The 18259-nt window shown below is 39.3% G+C and overlaps 1 protein-coding gene across 1 annotated transcript in view; it reads right to left on the bottom strand.

Annotated features, from left to right (window-relative positions):
* Positions 1-18259, bottom strand: part of LOC117510628 (netrin receptor UNC5C-like) — a 962031-nt gene that overhangs the window by 161941 nt on the left and 781831 nt on the right. Inside the window, 3 exon segments of the mRNA XM_034170417.1 lie at positions 15650-15814; positions 16032-16053; positions 16055-16200. Coding sequence (XP_034026308.1) covers positions 15650-15814; positions 16032-16053; positions 16055-16200 — 333 coding nt within the window.

Below are 18259 nucleotides of genomic sequence, written 5' to 3'. Positions count from 1 at the left end.
AAAAACAGCACAGCCACTCAGAGCTGTCCAAAAGTGAGGTCAAATGGATTTCTACCTGTCAGAATTTAACAGGGTAAAGTTACAAAGGACAGTGAGAGACATTTGGACAGAGGGTTGGCAGAGAGAGATCGAGACAGGCAAACAGAGTCAAGTGGAGTGCTTTTTGAGAACAAAGTCAATTTGTGAGTGCGATCTAACACATTATTTCTTCATTGACACCTCGCTATCACTTCATTCACTACTATGCAGCCTTAAAAGTTCACTATGTTTCCTTACTGGATTGAGTTTTAAATGTGGTGTGAAAACTTCAAAACAAAACCATTTATAAACCTTCTTCATAGAAACATCTGTGCCCAGCTACTGTATGTGTGACTCATTACAATCATCACATAAACACAACACAGGTCTGCTCAGGTCTGGGATGATGCACTGGTACCAACCATCACTGCAGCCGCCAGACCCAGGAAAAGTGCTGGGATCTGGATGACAGCCACCCAGGCATGAAGCAAGTTCATGCTATTCTACCCAAAGCAGCCAACTACCTGTTGCAGGTAGACGAAATATGAGTGTCCCTTTGGCCTTTTCCTGTTGTTGAGGTAATGAACCATGAGGCAACTGCAGGTCACATTCTGCACAGAGAAATGTTCCACATGGCCAAAATGTCAAAGCTGATGTTCAGTCACAATGCAAGTGGTACTCCTTATGGGAGTCTCCCTAAGGAACTGTTCGTTTGACGCAAAACCATTCCCAGAACTATCCAACAAACCTTAATGGAGACCTAGTAAAAAAAAGAGCTTGTCATCACCTTAGGTCACTGGTTAGCATTCAAGACTCACAATTTTACAATGAGACAGGATATGACTAAAGCCTTGGACCTTCATTCTCCTGCAAAGATATCAGCATCACCACACTCCCTGGGCCAGTGACCTTATGACACCATGAAGTCTTCCCAAGCATCCCTTGATCTCTAGAGCCATGAATTTCTCTGCCAAGATAAGTAAACCAAACTACAAAAATATGACACTTTCACCGTATACAGATACCATTTCTGATGACTGAGTGTAGGAAGTAATTAAATCCTTCATCTTACACTTGATCCATTTTCATGACAAGAGAAATTAATTTTGTGATGGAAGCATGGAATTCGGGGTGATGGGGGGAGTCTGGGGGCTTGGTTATGGTTAGAGTTAGGGGTAGGGGTTAGAAATAGTAAAATAAAAAAAACGTGTCACACAAAATGTGACTCATTTTGTGATGGGGAGCACGAAAAATAAAGCGTGCGACTAGGTTGAAGTGCCACAGAAATAATTACTTAACCAGTTAAAAATGACACTAAGTAGATGCAGGTTTTAAAAAACATATATTCAGGTTATCAAAAACAATGTGTTTCGGGGTCTGTGTTCAAAGGACAGGGGCAGGTACGTGCTGGCCATGTCCTCTCTCCCTTCTGCATCTCTATACCATCAGTCATTTAAAAGTGAAAAACATCCTGGTAAACATATCAGGCAAGAGTTCAGATATGGAATTTTGTGATGTAGCAGAAGGAAGTAAAGGATCCCAATACACATTTTTCTCAAAACACCACCGAACACCGTTTAAATCCTTAGATACCATAGATAAGGTTTGTACATTGGCATCTTCAATCAATGCAAGCACTTTTGAATCTGCTTTTCTGATAAAATGCTGTGCATGCAGGAACATGCTCTCATCACACACACTCACACTCACACACACACACACACACACACACACACACACACACCACACACACACACACACACACACACACACACACACACACACACACACACACGGGCCGTGGATTCCCGTTAATGCTACAGGAAACAGCTGAAACATTAGTGCTGACATAAAACCCCGTCTGTGGCGTCATTTTAAAGACAGAAAATCAATCAGGGGAAATGAGCCTAAATCTATAGCTCTCTAAGCTTTATCCCAGATTCTCTGGTGGAACCTCACAGGCCACAGGGAATCCTCTTGATGGACCAGAAGCAGTACAAGTATGTAGTGTGTAGTGTGAGCACTGAACAAGACTGTAACATACAGGAACATACAGCAGAGGAAATTCCATCAAGAATGTGCTTTTATGAATAAATAAATAAATAAATAAATAAATAAATAAATTACAGATGTCAGTTAAACTGTATACCTTGTGACACTGACTGTCTGTTAAATCATCATAATTTTCTGCCTGCAGACAGGCGTGGGACACACACACACAAGTAAGGCTTCATTTAATCAACAGCCTGCTAATCGTTTAAAATAACTGTTTTTTTTTCTTGCAGTATTCATGGATTTGTTTCATCATTATTAAATAGGAAAGTCTGTCTAGGATTTTTAAAAAAATCCAATCCAGCACAGGCAACAATATCTCTGAACTAGAAGCACTCAGAGAGTGCAAACCTCCGCCAAGGCCATGGGGTCACTGATGCCATAACATCTACACGCCGTGGAATCACTGAACCTAAAAAAGTCTAACAATGATGTTTGCTCAGTAATAAAAAAAGTTTCATCTGCTGTGACTGGATAGCATGTATCCTTAGTGCTTGGCATCACAGTTTATTGCAACTTGCACCTTTCCCAGAAGCTACTGTCATCTGAGCACTGATATTGATATTGCATGTGCTTATAGACAAAAACAAATGAGACAAAATTCAATTTATTATTCAACTAAACTGCAAATATATGAATTTTTAACATTTATGAAACACTTCTCTAAACAAGGCCATAGGGTCACTGACCCTAAAGAGATTCCCTACCTCCGCACAGTCATCTATTTCTTTTTGTCTCTTTCTCTAAAATTGTATATAATAATCATTAGATTATTATATATAAACAAAAATAAATTTAAGAAATATTACAATTTGAAAACAAATGCACCAAAATGTGATGGCAGCTGCAACTGCTTAATGCTAACTTTTAACAATGAAAATAGTCTGTGGGACAGTTTAAGTCCAGACTGAAAACTTATCTCTTCTCCCTGGCTTTCAACACTGGCTAAGTGGTATATGCTTTGCTCTGCTATTTTGCTCTGTATTTTTAGATTATTTATTTATTTTATTCTTTTCCTTTAATATTTTACACTTTTGTATTGCTATTAGTGTGAAGCACTTTGGTCAGCTGCAGCTGTATTTTAAATTTGCTATATAAATAAATTTGAATTTGAATTTGAAAATGCCATAGACATGCTAACGCATTAGCATCGGGATCCGGATCGTGATTCGGATCACCACTAAAATTTAATCACTTGTTCCTCTTGTCATTTCCAACCACTCCACAAAATTTCATCAAAATCCATTCAAAACCTTTTGAGTTATCCTGCTGACAGACAGACAAACAAACTGCCCTCTCTGCCCGGTGTGAGCGGCTCAGCGCTGCCCTCACAGCTCCGTCCCCGGCCACACTGGCAGTCTCTGGAAGAAGCCCACTCTTCCTTCTGTGTTTTGCTCAGACTCGAACTGAGTGTTTCGCTTTTTAATTTTTGCTTTTTTTGGGCAACACACAACGCTTCACAAACATGGTAACTCAAATAAAATAATAATAATAATACCAAAAAAAAAAAAAAAAACTGACTGCGAGGCTTGTGTGTTCAACCTCCAGCTGAAATGCGTCTGCTGAATTCCAGAGAAAGAGGGATAAAAAAAAAAAAATCACGCAGGGACCCAGTTCACCAACCTAAAAAAAATAAATAAATAAATAAAATAAATGGTTAAATTTTACAAGTTGGGGAAAACAAAAAACAGAAAGCAACATCACATTGCCATTTCAGCAAAATGTCAAGACTTTGGCCCAACTTTGGCTGAGCTCCTGACACCAGGAAAGCTCCAAAACTTGTAAAGATGTGAAAAAATAAATAATTACCCAGGAAAACAGAAAGGGATACACTAAATTTGACAATCTCCATGATGACGCAGCGACAGTGTTCCATTGCTTAGGGAGAGCCCTGGACTGTTGCTGCTTAAAACACAAAAAAGTACTTTTTATCCGATTACGCAATTAATCGCCAGAATAATCAATAAATACTCGTTTACTAAAATAATAAATAGCTGCAGCCCTAGCTGTATCACTGTATTACGTTACTAAGCCATATACAGTTGTATGCAAAAAGTTTGGGCACCCCTGATAATATTCCACATTTTCCTTTATAAATCATTGGTTGTCTGGATCAGAAATTTCAGTTAAATATATAATATAGGAGACAAACACCCTGATATTTGAGAAGTGAAATGAAGTTTCTAGTATTTACAGAAAGTGTGGAATAATTATTTAAACAAAATTGGGCAGGTGCATAAATTTGGGCACCCTTTTCATTATATTGATTTGAATACATTTAGCACTAATTACTGGAACACAAAATTGGGTTCATAAACTTATTGACCCTTGACCTCCAATCATGAGAAAGGTTATTTAATGTGGCCATCTGCAAATGTTTCCCCTCGTTGCATCTCTTCTAATGAGTGGCAACATGGGAGCTCAAACCAACTCTCAAATGACCTGAAAACAAAGATTGTTCAACATCATGGTTTAGGGGAAGGATACAAAAAACAATCTTTGAGATTTCAGCTGTCAGTTTCCACTGTGAGGAACATAGTGAGGAAATGGAAGACCGCAGGCACAGTACTAGTAAAGGCCTGAAGTGGCAGGCCAAGAAAAATCTCAGATAAGCTGAAGCGAAAGATGGTGAAAACAGTCATAGTCAACCCACAGACCTGCTCCAAAGACCTACAACATGATCTTGCTGCAGATAGTGTCTCTGTGCATCATTCAACTATACAGCGCGCTTTTCACAAAGAGATGCTGTAATGCAGTGGAAGCCTTTTCTGCCTACATTCCACAAACAGAGTTGTTTGAGGTATGGTAAAGTACATTTGGACAAGCCAGCTTCATTTTGGAATAATGTGCTGTGGACTGATGAAACTAAAATTGAGCTATCTGGACATAACAAGGGGCGGCATGTACAACAGAAAAAGAACAGAGCATTCCAAGAAAAACACTTGCTACCTGCAGTAAAATTTGCAGGTGGTTCCATCATGCTGCGTGGCTGTGTGGCCAGTGCAGGTACTGGGAATCTTGTTAAAGTTGAGCATTACATGGATTCCAGTCAATATCAGCAGATTCTTGAAAACAATGTTCATGAATCAGTGACAAAGCTGAAGTTGCACCGGGGCTGGATCTTTCAACAAGACAGCAACCCTAAACACTGCTGAAAATCTACTAAGGCATTCATGCAGAGGAACAAGTACAACATTCTGGAATGGCCATCTCAGTCCCCAGACCTGAATATTATTGAAAATCTGTGGTGTCATTTTAAGCGGGCTGTCCATGCTCAGAAACCAACAAACCTGACTGAACTGGAGATGTTTTGTAAAGAATAATGGTCCAAAATACTTTCAACCAGAATCCAGGCTCTCATTGGTTGCTAATGGAAGCATTTAGAGGCTGTTATTTCTGCAAAAGGAGGATCTACTAAATACTGATGTATTTTTTCTGTTGGGGTGCCCAAATTTATGCACCTGCCTAATTTTGTTTAAAGTATTATGACATCCTTTCGGTAAAGCCTATAAACTTAATTTCACTTCTCAAATATCACTGTGTTTGTCTGCTACATGATATATTTAACTGAAATTGCTAATCCAAACAACCAATGATTTATAAAGGAAAATCATGGAAATCATCAGGGGTGCCCAAACTTGCATACAAATGTATATTGATTTACAACAGATAACTGTCAAAAGGGGGGATAAATATAAGTGTAAAGATGACTGAATATATCAAAGCAGTAAATTGATCAGTCCATGTGAATGCCGCGCACTGACTCCCCATGTGCGGTCATTTTCACCAGCTGCCACTGATCCACAATGTGAATTCTGCCTTCCAGAACAGCTCTTATATAATCATCTGAATCATCTACCTGTTGCCACATGTACAGAAGGGCTGGATTGTCATTCCCTATACTGATATGTTATATTTAATAAAATAGTAATAAGCGCACACAGGAGGCGATTGCTGCTGCCGCTGTGTTCCAGTACCATCGGAAATTACACTACTTTTTTGTTGGTTTCAATCAGCAGTTGCTTGTAGCAGGAGTGTGGTTTTCATTTTATTTTTGGTAAAATAATTCATTGTATGAACATAAAAGATTAATTCTGGCCTATATAAGGTGCCTGAGCCCCAGTGAAGCTGACTCCCCCACCCAGATAAAATAAAAAAAATAAAAAATCCAAGCAAACAGACTGAGTTTGCCCTGTAATTTCCGATGGTACATGAACACAGCGGGCAGCAGCAGCGCTCACAAACTGGCGCCTGCACTGTATGAAAACATTCAGCTGGTCAAACGAAGTTGAACTAAATGCTAACATTACAAAAACTAAGCAACGATATTACAAAAACTAAGAACGATAAGCGCCAGCTGCAGGAATGAAGCTGCTGTGAACGTTAAACGAGGCCAACAGTCCAGATTTCTTGTTTCACTGGGGCTTCATTGCCATTCGTTAAGTGCCATGTGACCGGGCCTTTAAATTAACAAAATCTGTAATCTGGATCAGCTCTGGATCAAACTTTGTCAGTCAATAAACACTGTCAAATATGAAAGAAATTTGATCTTTTTGGAAAGAGATTTTTTGAAAATCCATTCAACGTTTAGGGCCTCTTCACACAACACAATTGAAGCTGACTAGCGCACAAAGGAGGAATTGCATGGCAGACATGAAAAATCGGAGCTGCCTCTAACGCCTTGTACACCTATCACTACAACTATTTGTGCACGCATGCCAGAGTGTTGGCTTCTGCCTCAACACATGTACCGTGCATGTGTATTGTGCGTGTGTTGCACCCCCCGCTGCCTCCCCACAACACGGGGGTGCATGTGTTTTTCGTGTGCCCCCCGCAACACTTGTGGCATGTGGGGAGTGGGAGCAGACTTGCATGATATGCTGATATGTATGTACAGATGGGGAGTGGCCAGCCAGAGTGCACACAGCACAGCGAGCCGCCTTTCAGCTGATCGCTGGCCAGAGACTCACGGACAGCTGCAAATGACAGCTCAGTGCACATGACCTGTCACATTAAAACACAGAGACAACAGTCAGCGTGCCACAGGGCTACAAGCCAGGAGTATGACAAATACACCACTTTCAGTCAGGTATCACCAAAAATACGCCGTAACAATGCTGTGTTGTCAGTTATTATGGCCCTTTTCTGGCGTAATTAAAAACTTCCTCTTCGTCTACATCGCCTAATTTCTATTTTTTTAAATACGTTTATCTCCTTGTTGATTTTAGGCATTTTACGCTCCTGTTATAGAACAGCGATGGTAGTGCAGTGGTAAAGATTACATCTGTTAATCAGAGCTTTTTGTAAATTGCACCATGTGGTTCACATGCTCCAGCTGCTCACACTGTGTTCCCGCTGAGACGGTTTTGTGGCATGCTTGCCCGACCATGTGTCCCTCCCGATGTTGGCTCAGTGTTTTCGTGGTTCGCTCATTTCGGGCTGTTTCGCCGTGATTTGCCCTGATTCCTACTTATTTGTGCTATGTGTGAAGGGGCCCTAAAGGTAGAATTTTTTTTCAGTTTTCTATGATTTTTCCTGACTTTGACCTTTGCCTAACCGTGAAAATTGTTTTCAGTTCTGGCCTATCAGGATATGAATCTTCAGTAAAAAAATTCATAACAAAATATTAGAAACAATGTGGGCTCCAGGCTGTTCACAAACAGGACAAACAAACAGACAGACAGACAAACAAACAAGCAAACAAGCATGTAGCATAACCTCGGCCAGTGAAGCTGGGAAAACTTACAAAACAAATAAAATGGGGAAAAATGTGGCTGATGCTCCCTGACAACACTCATCTTAGTCTCCGTATGGAACCTTTATTTGAAAACAACCTACAGAACTACAGAAGTGACTTTGAAAGTGTGAGCAACCTTTGCCCTGGAGAACTTGAGGGTCAGACTAGGCGGTATAATTGAAGGAAACACATGGGTGCTTAAGATTCTTTCACGGAACACTAAGTCCATAAAGCAACATGAATATACTACTTCTATACAACATCCATGGTATATGTCTAGGGTTTTAGATAGCCAATTAATTTTTTCCATAATTACTTCAGATAAAGAAACATGTTATTTCTTTATTTGCATGTTTTGGATTCATGTCACATTGTTATCCTAGCAGATCTCCATTTAACTATCCAATCAGACATTTGAGTCTTCAGCTTGTCTTTGTAGAATTCCCCAGGAAGCCCCTGTTTTTTCTCTGAAGTCTCATCATTGAAGAAGACATTCTCTGAGAGAAAAATAATAATGAGAAGTGAAGGCATAATTAGAAGCATGAGTTTGAACAGGAGCTTATTTCAACACTGAACACTTCGTTTTTCCCTCTACACCCGACAGCAGTCGCACCCCACCCTCTTCATGTCAGATGCTTGTCTGCCAATTACTTCGAGCTCCGGGAGTAACAAGCACTATCCCTACAAGGCGACAAGTATAATTGCCTCCACCTTGGGATAAAAAAAAGTTCTGCTGCTATATCTGTACGACTATGAGTCAGCTCACATTTTCCCTGTGGTTCTGAAATTTATCAGTCACCTTTAACTGGTGTCAGAAATCACAAACTTGTGGAAAACTTTTGACAATTGCTCCTTCTCATTATTTAGCTCTTCTGGTGCAAAACAGTGTTTCTACCTGGAGTAAAGTAAAAGACAGGAAACATAAGGATAATCGTGACATCAGAAATCCCAACAAAATTCAGTGTGTAAAGCGCAAGAAGATCAAATCATGAGGAAGTGTGGAAGGAAAAGGAGAACAAGTCAGCTCCTAAAGAGTGGACTGAAAGAAAAGATGGCTATGTGGACAGGAGTAGGTGGAATGCAAACAGTAGCAGGAGATGGTGAGGAAGCAGTGAGAACCTAAATATACAGACTGAACTGAAACAGCAGGAGGATTAAGGGAACAACCAAAAGGATAACTGCTAAACTCTGACTCGAAAATTAAACAAAGGATTTAACTCTTCACGATTACATTACAATGGAATGTTGAAAATGTGACTGTTCACACTCCCTGTCCCCAAAGTTGGTTTCTCTGCAAAGCCCGTGACTAAGTTATGTGTTGTGCCACTGTATTAGAGCTTGGACAAGGATTACATTGATGCTAACTTGTAGAGTATGTTCAGTGGACGACAAAGGTGTTGTGTGTGTGTGTGTGTGTGTGTGTGTGTGTGTGTGTGTGTGTGTGTGTGTGTGTGTGTGTGTGTGTGTGTGTGTGTGTGTGTGTGTGTGTAAATGTAATACTTTGGAAAAAGGAAGGTGCATGCTTGTAAAAACAGTTTGTTCACTATTCAAGGTCAAAAACATTAATGGTGTCACCTTTTCAGGGAGCTACGATTGGTCAATGGCTGTCTAACATCAAAAGTTTGTAATAAAAGATGCCACAAACACCTCTATTACACAGGGTGCTGTTTACTATGATTGCCCACTATCCAAAAAAGTGCAAAAACAGCATGAAGCAGCTTACTGCGGCTTGCCTCCTAACAGGCTGGCTTATAAAGTGCAGACCTGGCAACTAGATGGCTAATAGGCCAAGGGGAGGTGATGGTCTAGAAGGGGAGGTGATAATCTGGTGGTTAAGCGTTGGCCTTGAGACCAGAGTTCAAATCCCAGCCTGACTGGAAAAATCACTGACGGCCCTTTGGCAAGGTCCTTAATCCCCTAGTTGCTCTTGGTGGGTAGTGAGTGCGTTGTATGGCAGCACCCTGATGTCAGGGTGAATGTGAGGCATTATTGTAAAGTGGTTTGAGCGTCTGATAAACCGATGGAAAAGCGCTATATACTAAATGCAGTCCATTACTTATAAAGTCTACACCTGGCAACCCACCAGAAAACCAAAGTAAGGAGATGCATCCTCGGCCAGAACCGCAACAAACTCTGCTTTGGCATCGATGGAGCACAATCAGACATGTTTCAAGCTGTACACACTAGGACTACCCCGTTTAAAGACGTTCAACCATGACTGAAGCTGTGAAGACTACGAACACCCAGAAGTTACCTCACACTAGTGATGATTTTGTGAATCGGGATGAAATTTTTGAGCAGTTTGAAATTTGGATTTTAAATCTGGTACCGCCGATGGCCATAACTACTGCAAGTTTGTTTCGGAATGACAAAAATAGATCAAGAAGTTACTATCATGCTTCAAAACGTGCCCCAAATTTGCTATTCGAGATGAAAGTCCATTTTGATATATTGTAACAGCCCCAAAACAAACAAACAAAGAAACATCCAAAATCTATTTAAGAAAATGTTTTATCAAAAATAATCTTAGACTATGTTTGTAGAATCATTCCTACAAAGCTTATTAGCAAGGTGTTTCCCAAAAGCACTGCAATGTTACAGGCACATGAAAATGATGCAAGATTTATGTCTATCCCCGAGCACTCACAGCTCACAGGAGTTTTAAAAGCATTAAGAATGTTTAGAGAGACTCCAGAATCTACAGGAGGGACCAAAAACAAACAGGTAAAAATTATTTATAATTTGCTTAGGTTCATTAAGCTAAATTTTATATAAATTTGAAATGCTTCCATTCTCTGCTGTCCAGTTTTTTGTTTCAGTCTATTTGATTTGATTAATCATAATGTCTGCACAAACTGCTGTGTGTATATTGTTTTCTTTTTTAAAAGGATATTATGATTATATTGGTTTAATCCTGCAATGCTGATGGAAAAAAACAACAATTGATATATGAAAATTTATAAACCATGAATTTGTGAACCTTAGATTGCTTGAAGTGAGGCATAATTGCCCTTAAGGAGACGTGCCATGAACAGCAGTTAGGCAGTCATCATCAATTTTATTAATGCTACTTTCAGTCAGATAACATCACAAAGCAAGACACAAAGCTCTGACTGCAGACCACATTTAAAGTTGTTTCATGATGAATTATGTAACAAAGTGTATCACACATTTCTGTTTTATAACCTCCTGTCATTAATGCAGGCAATATTCTGTTTTCATTTAAAATGGTGCTACACCACAGTCTGATCAGGACCATGGACAGCTCGCTTTCCAAAGTTCTTATCAACATGTGCATGCGTTGTGTATTGTCCTACAAATTGCTTTGGAAAATTTTAACCACACAGGCTTTGTCCTATATATATATTCAAGTTCAAGTTGATTCGGTTTCAAGGAAAGAACTATGCAACAAAATAAAACAAAACCAAAATAAAACAAAACTGCTTCTCAGCCAGTCAACCCATGTAAACAGAAAGGGTGTAGGTAGAAGCAAAGCTTATATACACCTACCCCTTTTACCTCAGCAATTTTTACTTATCACAATAAAACCAAACAAACAAAGTGAGCAGAACAGCAAACACAAGCATCTTAAAATAATCAAATTCGTCATCATATCCACACCAATAACAGCACAATAGCATAAAAAATAAATATATAAATAAATAATAAATAAAATAAAATAAATAATAGTAATAATACAATAATAATAATAATAATAATAATAATAATAAAATACAAAATCAATAACTTAATTGTCCATACTTTAACCAACAGCTATATAGTCCTTCAAAATGAACTGAATTTTCAGAGAATTCAGAGAATTTAGACAATTTTCACATATTCAGAAAGCAACAGTCCTTATATTGGCATTTAAACTAACGGATATTTGGACATCGCTTGAGTTCCTTTGCCAAATTATTCCATATTTGAGGGCTACAAGTAGAAACACAAAAGCAATTCCTGGTCGTCCAAGCACCAGCAATTTTAAAATGATACAAGCCCCTTAAAAGATATTTTCCCTCTCTCGCCTTGAAAAATTATTGAATTCTGAGGGGCAGTTGCTTATTATTTCACTTTATACATTAATTTCACAGTCTTAAATGTAATCATATCGTGAAGTTTTAATATTTTAGATTTAATAAACGATGAATGGTGTGATCTCGATAACCTACATTGTAAATTGTTCTTAATGCTCTTTTTTGAAGAATGACTATCGATTGCAATGTAGTTTTATACATTATTGCCCCAAACGTCAGCACAATAAGCCAAGTAGGGAGCAACCAATGAACAATACAGAGTATGAAGTGCTTTGCAATCAAGAACATGCCTACTTTATTTAGTACTGCAATACTTGTGTGAGTGTGTGTATACACACACACACACTCACACACAATAATACAGATTTTTTCAATACAGTGCTGATGGATTTCTGGGATTTTGGGAATCGTCTCCTGCAGCAGAACAACATTTCATCCATTTTGTAGCTTTGACGTGACACAGAGCTCATTTTAAAATATGTAACAGTGTCTCTCATTTTTGCTGCTACAATATGTAGTTGAGTTGCACAGCGTGTTCCATTTATCCTTCAGTCTTGGATCAGGATGTGGAAAATGTGAGACTTAATATCCACTGTGACATCTCATCAGAGACGTTTCGAAACAATTTTACAAACATCGTGAAGACAGACCACAGACTAATCCGACGCGTGCAAGGGAAAAAACAGCCGCCTTCTTTCTAGTTATTGGCGGTTTGCAAACCAACATTACTGCCACCAATTGTCTGACTGTGGCGCATTAATAGACTCTGATGTATGCTATCAAAAATATCCCGTAAACAGTCACCACAGAAGTAAAAAGCCGGATTTCTGTGAATTCCTGGACAACTTCCATCACTGTTTCAGGCTAAAATTCTCCTTACAGAAGGACAGTAAGTAAGTAAGTAAAGTTTATTTATATAGAACCGTTCAAGATAAAATCACAAAGTGCTTTACAGCAATAAAATAAAACAGAAACACAGAAATTAAAACAGCTGGAACAAAAAACTAGTTAAAAGCAAGCCTGTATAAGTGGTTTTGAGCTTCTATTTAAAAGGTCCAACAAAGTCCAAAGAATATAGATATAGTGGTGGCACATTCCACAGTTTGAGAGCTACAACCTCAAACGCACAGTCTCCTTTGGTCTTCAGCCTTGACCTAGGGACAACCAACAACTTCTGGTCCGAGGACCTTAGAGACCTACTTGTGACATAAGGGTGCATGAGTTCTCTGATGTACACTGGATTTGATCTTGCATGTATTTTTATGTAAGTTGTTTTCTTTCCTTCAACTTGCGTGAACAGAGTATTGAGCAACAGCACATTCAAAGATGATGACAATAACCATTGTTTTCCACCAAAACATGACAGAACTCATGGCTAATATTCACAGTCTTTTTCAAACAGTTAATTAGCTGACTAATATAAGATCATCATTTATTTTTTTATTATTATGGCAATTATTATTTTCTATTGCAGTATGCATTCTAACTAACAGGTATTTCTGCTTGCTTATATAAATGTTGTAAGTGTGGTGAGCTTAGTGCTAATGTTTGTCTTCAACAATTTGAACCCTATCAGTTTATTTTGTATATATATATATATATATATATATATATATATGTTACACGTGGAAGCTATGGAAAAGAAATGTTGAACATTGATGTTGCATTTAGCCATGCTTACCCACAAATTAGTGAATACTTGTTAGAGGAAGAGCTGCATGATTTTCAAAACAGTTGTTCCAGCCTAATGATACTGAAAAATACAATTGTTATAATTTGTGAATTCCAAACACAAATAATAATCATAAATTACTGTGCCAAAGAAACACAGACAATGCAGAGATTCTTCCAGCTGACACTGGATATTATAATGGGAAATGAACTTCATTTTGACAGCACTTTTTCAACTAATACAGGCAATAAATGTGCTTTCCAATCTCACACACACATATTCACCCACCACTGTCAGTGTGCTGACATGACTGCCTCCGAACAGTAAGGTCACAAGGTTCAAGGCCACCCATGAGGAATCAGGCATAAAACCTGAGCCAAATCAACATTCAAATCAGTGCTGGATCTGAGCAAATGGAAGAAGCCAAAATAAATGAATATGATGAAACTGTAAAGGATTTAGTACCACTGGTGACCCCACTGCAGAGAACGACACACTGGGGTGAGTTAAAAAACCTCTTAATTCAATTTGAGGGTCCAGGCCAAGGTCAAAATTTAGCAGATCAGTGCATAAGTGAACATGTCAGTGAGGAGCTAAGTGCAGGCAAATCCAGTAAAACAGGCAGACAGTTCAGTACACAGAAAAGCAATCACACTGGGCAAAGAAATCCACAAGGAGGTGGTGAGGGACATGATACCACACTAGAAGTAAACACGGGTCATCAACAGTCTTTTTGTCATCATGTAATTTCCTAGTGTTCAATGGAAACTACATGATCACTTGCAATGGAAGACTTGCAATGACACAAGGCATTCTGGTAGTGTGGGAAAGAGAGTGGATCCATGATGGGGATACTTATAGAACTTAATGAAAATCATCAGAGATTTGATGCAACCCTGCACACTCTGAACAAACATTACTTCCTTTTTGTGGCTTTCCAAATGACTTCACATGAAGATAATCTCTCTAATTCTATTGGACATGGACAGAGCAGGAAAATATGTTTTCAACAGTTTTGGTGACTCGACCTGACTTTTGTCTCATCTCCAAAAGTGCAACTCAAGATATCTGCCTATTCCTACTAAGTTTTGGTGAAATCTGTCCAGGACATTTTTTTAGTTATTGTGTTCACAGGACAAACACACACAACACACACACACACACACACACACAACACACACACAACACACCACACACACACACACACACACAACACACATGGATGATTCTTAACTACGGGCACTAATTGGCCTTGTAAATGTAATTTCCACCACACCATTGCTCTTACAATATAAAGCGCCTTGGGGCAAGTGTTTGTTGTGATTTGGCGCTATATACATGTGCTCTTTGATGTCACTGTTTATCTCCATAGAAACTACCCAAACAATCTTTCATACAAACTGTTTAAAGGGACATTACAGTGTTGTGGTGGAAATTACTGGCAATAGTGTGGGACAACTACATTTTGTTTAAAAAAAAATCACAGTTGTATGACATTGAATACCCCAATTATGTTTTGATTATTTTACTGATATTTTATTCAGAGATATTTTAAAACATTAGAAAAAATGTTTCTTACCATTCATTTTTATCATGAAGATCAAAAGTCTGGATGTGGGACAAGCACCAAAACTGCAATATTTGCATATAATGATGCTGAAAAAAAGGTGAATAAGTCATCATAGACTACTAGAACAAATTTTCTTAAACCACTTTCATTGTAAAGATAACTATAAAGTGTGAAATTTCCCCTTTTTTCTGTTTTTCATACAATATGATCAAAGGACATAATAAGTGCCCGTAGTCTAAGAATCACCCACACACACCCACACACACACACACACACACACACACACACACACACACACACACACACACACACACACACACACACCACACCACACACACACACACACAGGACAAATTGCAATACCTTGCTTCACCACTTCATCAACACTCAGAGTAATAACTGGATGGCAAATCGTAAATGGGTAGAAAGTAACCAGAAACAAACAAGAGAATGTGCTGTCAAAATAAAACAGGACAGCGGGAGCCAGAAAACTAAAACACATTGGACAATGACTAAATATATTTTGCTCATTTTAGAGTAAAAACTATGAAAAGAAAACTCACTTTGCATGCAGAGTCCATCAGTGCAGTTCTGAGACTGAAGCACTAGGCCCTCACAATCCTTTCCACCATTTTTCGGGGCTGGGTTGTTGCACTCCCTCCTCCTCCACTGGGTGCACTCTGTCCCACAGGCTGACCACTTACTCCACTCGGTCCACACACCATCCACTGAGGCAGAAGAAAAGGGGAAGGCACCAAAGACAATGTCCTCAGTTATGGCTGAAATCTCTTAAAAGAAAAAAAAAACAAACAAAACACATAATAAGATGTAAAATTATGCAGAAGCTCAGCAAAGGAAAGGACACATACATCTGAGGACAAAGATTTGAGTGGGACACAGTCAACTAAAGAATAAAGTGAAACAATGTGTGCCAAGAGTAGTCACCAGTGCACAGTGTGGTGCAAGACTAGTTTCTGGATGGCCTGTCCATCACAGGGGAGCCCGCCGTTTAATGGAGCGGATTGGTGCAAGCTCCTTGTACGTTTCTGAAAACCCCGCCCACAACGGCTGTTACATGCAGACCACTCAGTCCATGTTGACCAACCACCATTCACTGTGAAAACACAGAAACATCTCTCAGCAAAGCATTGTCAGTGCGTTAACGAGTCATTTAAATTGATTGCACACAACCTGTACTTAACGTGGCAATATGAAAAGAGACAGTTTTATTTTTATTTGAGATTATATGTCCTTTTTAAACAACAAGCTTGTGCTTCAACATTTGATGGGGAAAGTTTATCATTAAAATTCAATGTGGAGCATCAGAGAGAATGTTGCAGAGGAAAACGGTGATTTTAATATCAAGTTGATGAAGGTGAACTGTTTGTTTTGATGGCAGAAGCTGGTGTTTTAAAGATGTTGTAGAATTTTACTGGCAACAACTGAATTCCCCTGCAGGCAAAGAGACACACACGGAGTAGTAACAGCACAGGCACACCGCACCTTACCGCTTCCTTAAACACAAGGGTTCCGTTCAAAAACCAACCTCCTCCCGTTTTCCATGTAATGTGGAGCTGTGTCAGGAAGGGCATCCGGCATAAATCCAAATCAAGATGCAGATCCATATCAGATCTGCTGTGGTGACCTCGATGAAAAAAGGAAAGCTAAAGGACCTGAGTGATTTTGTTGGTACCATCTAGAAAAAAAATTACTATCTGATAATATGATATGATCCAATATCATTCATTCATTCATCCATGGTGGCAGCAGAATAAGCAGCTCAACCCACACTTCCCTATAATTGGCCAAGTGCTGTAACTCTTCCCGGGAGATCCCGAGGCATTCTCAAGCCAGCTGGCAAATATAAATCCTCCAGCATGTCCAGGGTCTTTCCTGGCTCTTTCCCCAGCTGGATGTGCCTACAAACCCATCCCTAGGGAGATGGCCATGGGGAATTCCCACCAGATGCCTGAACCACCTCAGCTGGCTCCTTTCAGAAGCAGTGGCTCTACTCTGAGTTCCTCCCGGATATTCAAACTTCTTACCCTATCCCTCAGTATAAGCCCCACATATCCAATGGAGTACCTCATTTTCCTCTACTTGGATCCATAATCTTGCTCTTTCAGTCACTCCTTAAAGCCCACGACCATGAGGATAGGAACATAAATCGACTGGTAAATGAAGAGCCTCACTTCTGGGGAAAAAATAGACCATGGAACAAGAATATGGAATGCTGATGTTAAATTTACATATTCACTGATTTATAGAGTCCACTGACAAACCCTTTTTTGCTGTGTTTTAAAATAAAGGATATATAATAATATAGAAGGTCCCAGCTTTCGTGCGTGGGTTCCCTCATGGTGCTCCAGGTTCCTCTCACTTCCAAAGATGTGCAGTTTTGGTGATCTGGAGACTTTAAAATGGCCGTAGGTATGACTGAGGGTGTGATTGGGTTTGTCTGTCTATCTGGGCACTGTCTTAGACTGGCGGCCTGTCTAGGGTGAAACCCTGGCATCTTGCCCAGTGTCTATGGTGTCGGCTCCAGTCCCTGTGCCGCTGGTGGGCAAGCGGATTAACTTTTCAAATAAGTTTTAAAAACAATAATCTTCTGATAAATTTAGTTACGATAACTTTCAGTCCAGTAAAAAACTGCAAACTGGCTGCTGCTTGCTTGCTTATGATGTCATCATTAAGCGCAAAACGTGATTGTCCAGTCGATGCAGGGCATTGTGTGTAGTGTAGTTCAGGTTCACTTTGGACGTTACAGTGAGTCTGGGCTCAACACGAAAACAAAATGGACTAATTTTAACATTATTTTATTTCATTTCTTTGTGGCTGTAATTTAATGGCCAAGACTCGGTGGAGGAGGGGAAGCTCTCACGGCGCAGCTGTGTGTACTGAGGGACTTTTCTTCACGTTTAGAACACTGTTTGGATTACAAAAAGAATGCTTGATGTGGATTATTTATTCAGATGAATCCACTGAAAGTAAAAGTAAGAATTTATATTTACTACGTGTATTTTACTCTGCCAATCAATGCATTAATGGAGTACTCGTATTTTAGGTGTTTAAGCGGCAGGGTTGAAGCATGTGAAAAAGCAGCAGCTTTTAAGTTCGTAAATGAACTAATACCGAGATAACCTGTGACCCTTGAATTTACCCATCAGCGAAAA

This window comes from Thalassophryne amazonica, chromosome 5 (genome assembly GCF_902500255.1).
Source record: "Thalassophryne amazonica chromosome 5, fThaAma1.1, whole genome shotgun sequence".
Taxonomy (NCBI): Eukaryota; Metazoa; Chordata; class Actinopteri; order Batrachoidiformes; family Batrachoididae; genus Thalassophryne; species Thalassophryne amazonica.
This window is presented reverse-complemented; position numbering and strand designations above follow the sequence as displayed.